The 9,151-nt window shown below is 42.4% G+C and overlaps 1 protein-coding gene across 3 annotated transcripts in view; it reads right to left on the bottom strand.

Moving 5' to 3' along the window:
- Positions 1-750, bottom strand: part of LOC102887318 — a 36,236-nt gene extending 35,486 nt beyond the window's left edge. For all 3 annotated transcript variants that reach the window (XM_025044229.1, XM_025044230.1, XM_025044231.1), the window contains exon 1: positions 284-750. In XM_025044229.1, the coding sequence (XP_024899997.1) occupies positions 284-735 (452 nt within the window). In that variant the 5' untranslated portion in view covers positions 736-750. The remainder of the gene's footprint in view (positions 1-283) is intronic.
- Between the last annotated feature and the right edge of the window lie 8,401 nt (positions 751-9,151).

The raw sequence follows: 9,151 nt of genomic DNA, 5'->3' as shown, positions 1-9,151 counted from the left end.
TCGTGGTCGCGAGTGGGGGGCGCATCACCTCCCCAGGCTCCGTGCCCCACGCGGGACAGGTGCCGCTGTCGAAGGGCGCTTTGTTTGTGCGGCCGTGGAGCCCTCGCCTCGCCCGCGGAAGGGCAGGGGCAGAGCCCAGGTCCGGTGCCAAGGCAGAGTCCCTTAGGTACGCGGCGATATTGGGCCCAGCCGTCCTCCACTCGGCTCTACGCTTTCTCCCTCCGACCGCCTCCCCCACCCTGCACCCTTCCCCCCTCCACCGCCAGCCCCGCGCTGCGCTCACCTGCTCTCGGCGAACCCCGCGCCGCGGCTCATGGTCGCTCGGTGGCTGAATCGCAGCACCACGCACGCCCCGGGGTCGGCGCTGAGCTCGCTCCGCGGCGGCTGCAGGAGGGGCTCGCGTGCGGAGCGCTGCCCTGCGCACCCGGAGGCGGCCCACGCTGCCGGGAGAGGGAGGAGGGCGAGCGAGAGCTTGGAGGAGGGGACTGGGCGGGAGGGGGCGCCGGGCGCGCCTCTGCAGCCGCGCCAGAGGCGGCCCTGGCTCCCATAACGGAAACGCAAGCTCGCCGGCGGCCCAGTGTTGGCGTGCACATCAGCGTACACACCAGCGTGCACGCTTGCACACGTGCGCACAACGGCCGGGTCATGGCTGCTTGTCAGAGCCCTCGCCCTATGGGAACTCGGCTTGGTGATACTAACGCCAAAGCTTCTGTGAAGGAGAAGGGCCAGCGCCATTCTGGAGGGGACAGAGAGTTCAAGTCACCCTGATTGGAGTTGTATACTCCCGTATCTGAGGATTTTCACTGGGGACTACGAGATACCCCTTCCCCAAAGGGGTTTCCAGGTTCGCATTTTAAGATCTTAGGATCTTTGAACCACCTGATAGTCTATGCCAGATTTTGTGCCTTAAGATCTTAGGATCTGCGAACCACCTGATAGTCTATGCCAGATTTTGTGTCTAGAGTGAGGCACCACAACCTTCACTGGATTAAATAGCTCTGTAAACCCACTTCACCCCAAACTATAAAGATGGATGGATTAAACTGGTAGTTCCCAAGTTTGGCTGAACATTAATTGTGCAGGGATTTTTTGTGTGTGTGATGCCTCGAATGTTATCCCAGACCAACTTTTATCAGTGAAGTGGGACACATCATCAGTATTTTTAAAGATCCCAGATAATTCCAATATGCAGAAAATTCCCAGAACCTCTGCTTAAGTTGGTGGCCCTCATTGTACACTTTTTAACCCGATTTTTCATCATGATTGTTTGCTTGTCTGTCAAGGTCCACTGAACCATCAGTGGAGAGCCAGGAATCGTGTTCACTGGGTTTATGGGGAGCCAGGCTAGCATGTTCCTTACACCGAACTTTGGCTTCTAGATGAGGGAGAGTTCCAACTCCAGCTCTGCTGATTCCTAGGTGTAGGAATTTGAATAAGTCGTTAAAATTTCAGCTTCAGCTTCCTTGCAAAAAAAAATGGGAGGGGGGGGCTAGGAACTGGTATTTTTTTAATTGAGATATAATTGACATGTAACATTGGTTTGTGGTGTACAATAGGACTCGCTATATCTATATATTGTGAAATGATCACAGTGAGTCTTGTTGACATCCATCACCACACAGTTATAATTTTTTTCTTGTGATGAGAACTTTTAAGAGCTACTCTTATAGCAATTTTCAAATACATAATACAATATCATTAACTATAAGAAATTGGTATTTTTTTTTTTTATAAGCTCCCCAGGTGGCCCAACCCAGCACCTGTTGGCAGAACCTGATTTGGGATCTACTGGCCCTATCTCCCTTTCCCTTTCTCCCATCCGCTTTTCAACCAATTGTAACATGGTTGCCGACTCTTGCGAAGGCCACCACTTACATTGCAGCTGCTAGACTGTGGTACGCTTTTCCATATGCCGTTGACTCACTTGACCATTCTCTCCTTCCTGAAATTCTCCTTTGGCTTCCAGGAGGCCCGTAAGGTATGACAAGCAACTGAGCCCCACAAAGAATTGAGGCTCTTGATCCAATCAACTATGATGAACTAAAACCTGAAAGAAACCATTCAAGTGGGCTTAGAAGTGAATCCTTCAGCTCCAGTTGAATCTTTTGATGACTGCAGCCTTGGTGGACAGCTTGGCTGCAATCTCATGCAATCTCGTGCAGGACCTTGAGCAACAAATACCTAGCCAAGGCACTTTCAGATCCCTGACACATACATATGAAATCATTAATGTTTGTTTTTCAAACTGTTAAACTTGGGGGTAACTTGTTATATGGCAATAAATAATACAAACAGGAAACAAGATCCTATAGTTGGTGCAGTGAAATCACATTTGCACTCGTAACTTATACTTGTTCTGCAAAAGAGGGAGAGAGAACAATTTACACTGTGTGGCCAATTCTGCCTGCTATTCCAGTGAAATAAGATGATGAGATGAAAGAGATGGGTCTGGTTTCAACACTCAGTCCCTGTCCTAGTCACGGGCATCTCTCATAGAGGAGAAAGTATTGACACTGGCCTGTGCTGCACGTAGTTTTAAATATCCATGATTTATACAAAGTGAGAAGAATGAGGCTAATTCATTGATTTGGATTCTATATACATAATGTCGTAAAAGGACCCTCAAAATCCCTTAACTCCTCAGGACCTGAGTCCAGGACTCCCCCAAACCAAGAATAACACTTAGACCTGTGCGAGAGGGACCCCAGCCCTGGGACTCTTGCTTTATAGAGCCTCACCATGGCCTTCCTCCGACCACACCTCTCAGTGTCAGGAGTCGGTGAGGCCCAAGGTCTATGCCCTTCCAGAGCCTGTGTCCACCACTTACTCCACTTTTAGACCAAACTCAAGGAATGAGAGACCCCAAATTCTCTATCCAAATAGCTAAGCCCATTTCCAGGGCCCCTATAGGCCTTTTCCAAGACCCAACTTTCCAAGGGTGGAACATACCACTGGAGTGCACACACCAGGCCAAGGTGAGACCAAGGGGCAGCTGTTTAAAGGGATATATGGATGAAGCTGGTACATGGAGTTGAGTGGTCCACACATGTACACAAAGCCCCTCACCATGGAGACAGAGCCAGCAGCAATAAATAGTTACATTAAAGAACACAAGGAGGGGGCCTGTCCACCCCGAACCAGCTCTCCTAACACTGCCTCACCCTTGTGTGGAACTCAGAACTCTAGCTTGACCTGGCTTTTCACATCATTTTACAGGTATATTTGTCAAGGTAGGAGGACAATATATTTCATTTAATAGTGTGTTAGCTTGATTTATAACTTTTAAATATTTAGACATGTTATATAAAAAATATTTAGACATATTACATATGGGTATCGTTTGTACTCTACCCCAGGGTCCCACAAATGATCAGGAAGACCTGGCCAAGAACTAACTTTTTATCTTTACTTTGTTTTACTTTTAGTTTTGGCATCTCTGTGCCTGAAGGAGTGGAGGCCAAGTCATCATCAGAATGGGAAAAGAAGGCAATCAGATAAAGCGATTGTTTTTCCATCTTCTGCTGCTTTTATTTAAATATATTTACTATTTTGCCCAACCCATTTGGTTAAATCCACGAAGATGGTGTGTCTCTCTCTGAGGCTCAAATGCGTCTTGTTTTGAGGATACCTGCTGGTAGAGCCCATGCTTGGCTTTGTGTTGTGCTGTGGGGTGGTTTAATCCTTTCTCTGGGTAATTACGAATCTCAGTCGGGCGTGTCCCTTCCAGACTACTGTCGCTGAATCTTTGTAAATATTATAGAAAACATTGTGTATGCATTTGTGTGTTTGCCTCAAAAATTATATCATATATGCATTAATTTGTAATTTGCTTGTTTTTACTCTACAATATATCTCAAATGTCTATCTTTGGAACAAGTTTTGCTATTTATATATTTAGCACTATTCCATTTATAAAACACTTAAATTATCTCATTTTGATACTAAACATACTATATGAAATTTGTGAGTCATGCATATTTTTAGATTAAAAATGTAAATTTATCTTAATTTGGGGGGAATTGGGTGTTAGTGGAGAGAAATTTGAAGAGAGGAGTTCCTGAAGATACCTTGGATGTCTTCCTTAAATACTGCAATATCAAAGTGAGAATTGCTTATCTAAGCTTTGAATAAGAGAGCAGCCATTTCCTCATTTAAATATGGCAAAGACTGCTCAGTTTTCTCTCCACGTCTGTTTTCTCTGTGTTGTGGACTCTTCTGTATAAGGCAGGGGCAGCCAAGAAATCAACACTAAGAAGTTCTTTGGATGCTGACATTAGACAGTGGAAATCCTTAATTATCCGTTTAAGCAACCCTTGGTTTTATTCCTAAAGGCCATTTGATGATATATTCTCTGGTTTCTGACCTACCTTGGAACTTGAAATGTTTGTTTTCTAGAATGAGGGCATCCAGTTTTTTAAGGTACTTTTCATGGCATCCTAGGGCTTGCTATGCATCTGCTTCTCTAACCAACAAAACGTGTGATCCTCCAGGTTCTACGGAGAAAGGAGAATGTTACTCCTGCTCTGCTGTCCGTCAGAGCTTACAATGGCACACATTCATTACAGCGAATACCACTACTTACAACAGGACTTTTGCCCGGAATGGACAGACTCCCATCATGGAAGCTAAATCATTTATCTAGAAGAATCTTTATCTAGTTGTAATGGACTGAATGTTTATGTCCCCCTCAAATTCTTGTACTGAAACCCTAACCACTGGCATGATGGTGTTAGGAGGTGAGGTCTTGAGGAGGTAATTAGATGATGGTGTTAGGAGGTGAGGTCTTGAGGAGGTAAGGTCTTGAGGACGTTTACTTGAGGTCATCATGGCCCCCCAAATGAGATTAGTGTCCTTATAAGTAGAAGATGAGACACCAGAGCTCCTTCTCCATCGTGTCAGGAAACAGAAAAGGCAGCCATCTGCAAGGCAGGAAGAAGGCCCTCATCAAGAACGGAATCTATCAGCACCTTGGACCTCCCATCCTCCAGAACTGTGTGAAATAAATGTTTGTTAAGTGAGCCATGCAGGCTATGGTATTTTGTTTTGGCAACCGGAGATGCCTTAGACACTAGTCTTTAGGGCTTCTATTGTTGGCAAATGTTACTATATTTTTGGAGGACTGCTCTGCTTCTGTCTTTATCTAGCTCTACTTTATCTCTTTGCTTCGTTTACTTAAAGAGATAGGAATTGTATGAGGAAGGGATTCCAGGAAAGTAAATTTAGCCAGGAAGTTACCATTCCTGCCGCCTACATCCCTTACACCTCCATGCTAATCGTGCACCTGAAGATATGACTACCTTGTGGAGTGATTTCCAAATCTAGTTTTATGACACATCTCTGTGTCTCCAATTAACTCTAGGCCTCTTACAGGATAATAAAATATCGCTCGACGCAATTTTAACTCATCTTAAGTTTTAAAAATTAAACATCAGCTGGGTTTTTTTCCTAGAAAACAATAGGTAATTGTAATTCCGGAAAAATTGGAAAATTTCCTCCTTGTGTGTTTTGGTATTGTTTTATTTATATACCCTGCTTTCCCATTTTTGATGACAGAATTTGTAAGTATCAGTAAGGGTGCGAGTTTGAGCTGAAAACAAATTTAGTAAAAACCTGCTGCACGAAGTGGAGTCCATGGACCAACAGCATCAGCAAGCCTCTGGGAGCTTGTTAGAAATACAGAATCTCAGGCTCGCCCAGACTTAATTAGTCCCACTCTACATTTTAAATAATCTACTTCCTGGTGATTTGTATACACCTTACAGTTTGAGAGGCACTGGTTTAAAAGATACCAGATAATTAACAGACTCTCCAGGAGAGCCAGAGAACCAGATTTGGGATGTTAGTATCTGGAACAACATCCAAATCACTCCACAGAGGGGCTCACAGCTTGTATCACTAACACAGAGACACAGAAGGTTGCTGGGGCCCAAGTCACAGCCTGCCCCACCCAGCTTAGGGGAGGCCAGGAAAAGGAGTGGCATTTTCAGTTTAAGTAATAAAAGGAGGGGTATATCTCCAAAGGGGTGAGGAAGAGTCTTCAAAACATAAGCAAGGAGTTTTAACTGCTGGGTGGCCAAAAAGAGTGACAGGCCTCCACTCCCTACATACTTCTTTTTGGAAGAGTGCTGGAGTCCAGCTCTGCCATGACCTGCCCAGTCACCTTTAACAAGTCCCAGAATATATTACAGCCCCCATTTCCTCATCTTTACTGTTATTTTTAAATGATGGTTTCTATTTACACAGAGCTTCCCAGTTTGTAAAGCATTCCCATGCATACATATGTTTTTCATTTGAGCCACAGAACAACTTTGTGCGATAAAGTAGTGTTATCTCTATTTAACGGATTGGAAAAATGAGTCACAATGTGACTTGCCTGAGAATGCTGAGACCACAAATTTTCGAGCTCCTCATACTGTAACCCTGTAACCACAGTCAAAATAGCTAATGTATATGAAAGTAAATTGAAAAACGTAATACGCTATTCCAATAAAAGGTATTCCTTATTACTCTAGTAACATTCCTTGTATACACTTCTGACTGAATTGAATCACCTACCATGATTCTGTTGGTCCCAGAATCCACAATCCCTTTCTTGCTTTGTGGTATGATAAAACTATTACCAGGAAAAGTTAATAATTAACATCAGTGGTGAGGTGCATATTAATGAGCAATAAAGGAATGCCACAGAAACCCAGAAAGAAGGAACTGATTGAGCTACAATTATTTCATTGTTTAGAGTCTTCTGTAGAAAGTTAACTGAAAATCTTAAATGTTTCTTTTGAACTACTTTGAAGAACTAAAATGACAACCATTTCAATTATTTGTTATTTATTCTCATACTTTGTGAGTTCTTCTACAAAGTTCTACTCAAGTTCTAAGAAGTTAAAAGGCAGCTAAAGGACCAAGACAACCATAAGACCAGAATTCAGGCCTTCTGTTCCCAAAAGTCATTTATTTTGAGTTTTTCAAATAATAAGTCTTTTCTATTTTTTTTTTTTAATCTAGAAAGACAATAGTTTCTTTTTGTCTTTTAACAGTAGGTCACACCCTATGATTCTTTTATCATCTGTTATGAATTTTTTTCTGTTATTGATGTTTCATCAGGTGACAGACTTTTCAACAGAGTTTTTAATTGGGTGAGGTCACAAGGTCAAATGTCTTTGGCAAAGCCTGCCCAAGGAAATAAATTCTCAGTTAAAGCAGTAGAGAAAAGATTATTACATTTTTTACTGTTATAAAGTCCCTGCTCGACAAATATATGATGATAAATATTATCACCATCCCATCTAAACTGAAATATCTTTATTCATATTCATTTATTTGCCTTTTTTGTGGGGAGAGGGGTCCTTTTCTATTTCGAATATTATATATTGGTAATAACTGCCATCGTTTTTACTATATGCAAAGGACTATGCTTAGCATTTTAAATGTGTTATCTCAAATCCCCTTTGGTACTATCAACTATCAACAATATTATCAACATTATACAGTTGATCATACAGTTTACTATTTATAACGTGGATGAAGAAAAGGATTCTATGGATAATAACCTCATAAGGCAATCTGATCATAAATCCCTAACTGGGCAGGTCAAAGTGGGTAATCACGCCTCAGGCATATAACTTCTTTATTAAATAGCTCATCTTTGCCTTAAGCAAGCTTTGTCCATTGTTTCTATGTTAACACACCTTTGAATGTCCCCTTTTAGACTCCTTCTAACACCTCCCCACTCTTTCAGACCGCTCCTTCCTGAAGTGGACCACCCTCAAGAGGGCACATAATTGTAACTGTTGTGTAATCCAATCCCCGCATTGCTTTCCCCCACCTCCTGTAATCTTCCTTATGTTCCCTCTTTAATTTCAAACGCCTTAAAGAAACTGGAAATGGTTACAGAGGGCCGTTGGAGATCTCACTCCCAGCACGTTATCAGCAGCTTGGCTCAAACAAACTCCTAAAAATTCTCAGCGTGTTTAGATGTTTCTTACTATGACACGAAGGACAGAAAGATTAAGAAACTTGCCTGTGGTAACTCAATAAATTTTGGAGTCAACATCCATCCCCATGTAAGTTCATTGTCAAAGCCCCTTTTCCTTTCCAAGAGCAGGTTACCTCTGAGTTCTGCTAACTTCTTCTAAATGTGGTTGCCTTTGAAAGGCCTTTGAAAGCCTAGCTTAGCATAGGCTCTAGAATCAGACAATTCTGGCTTCAAAGCCCAGAGAATTAGTTTGGCAATAACAATCAAGACAGTTTCTCCCACTTCTACCACCAAGTCTACATTCCAGTGGGGAAAGAAGAAAATAAAAGCACATGCCCCTTCCTTATGTGATTACTGAGCTTTGTCTTATCTGTATCTCAAAGTATTCTGGAAGCTAAGTAGAGGATTAAAATGAGATATTTTCAGATTCTTGGACAAATGAGGGTTCATTTCCCAGGCAGAAATAGTGATCTCACTAGGGTGTATGTATATTAACCTGTATTATTTAGATATACCTAGATACAATATCTAGATATTAACCTAGAGAGAGCAGTGACGCTCAGGCTTAGATTTGCAAAATTTCAGGTTATCTCCAAGTATTTCTAAGGCTTCAACAAATTCTTCAGAATAAATTTAATTAAAATAAATGTTGATGCACGCAGTATATACAAATTCCATTATTATTTTATGCAACATTTACTGAGCTCTGACCATGTACCAGGCACCCAGGTAGGCAATGGGGATATAGTGACAAGCGAAGGTAGACATGGTTCCTGCCTTCATGAAACGGAAAGTCTCATAGGCGAGATAGACTCTAATCACATAATTACACAAGTCCATGTTAAAATTGCAACTCCAGTGTTATGAATAAGAAGTACCTGGTGCTCTGAAAATATAAAGAAGGGAAATGACTACGCGGGGAGCTAGAGAAGGTTCTCCTGAGGAAAGTCATGCCCTTTCGTCATCTGAAGCATGAGGAGGAATGGATGAAGAGCACAGAGGACATGTTCTGATGCAATCTAGAGTCAATCCGGGTTTTGCAGGCCCTGAAGAGTATGTCATTTGGAAGCCCTCTTTCAGAAAACGTATACAAACATATTTTTGCACATTTTATAAAACACATGACCGTGCAATTTTTATAAAACGCATAACACAAGTGAGGGGACCTGAGGCTCA

The sequence above is a fragment of the Pteropus alecto genome, unplaced genomic scaffold (assembly GCF_000325575.1).
Source record: "Pteropus alecto unplaced genomic scaffold, ASM32557v1 scaffold81, whole genome shotgun sequence".
In the NCBI taxonomy this organism is placed as follows: Eukaryota; Metazoa; Chordata; class Mammalia; order Chiroptera; family Pteropodidae; genus Pteropus; species Pteropus alecto.
Note: the sequence above shows the minus strand (reverse complement) of the source record. Positions and strands in the feature narration are given on the sequence as shown.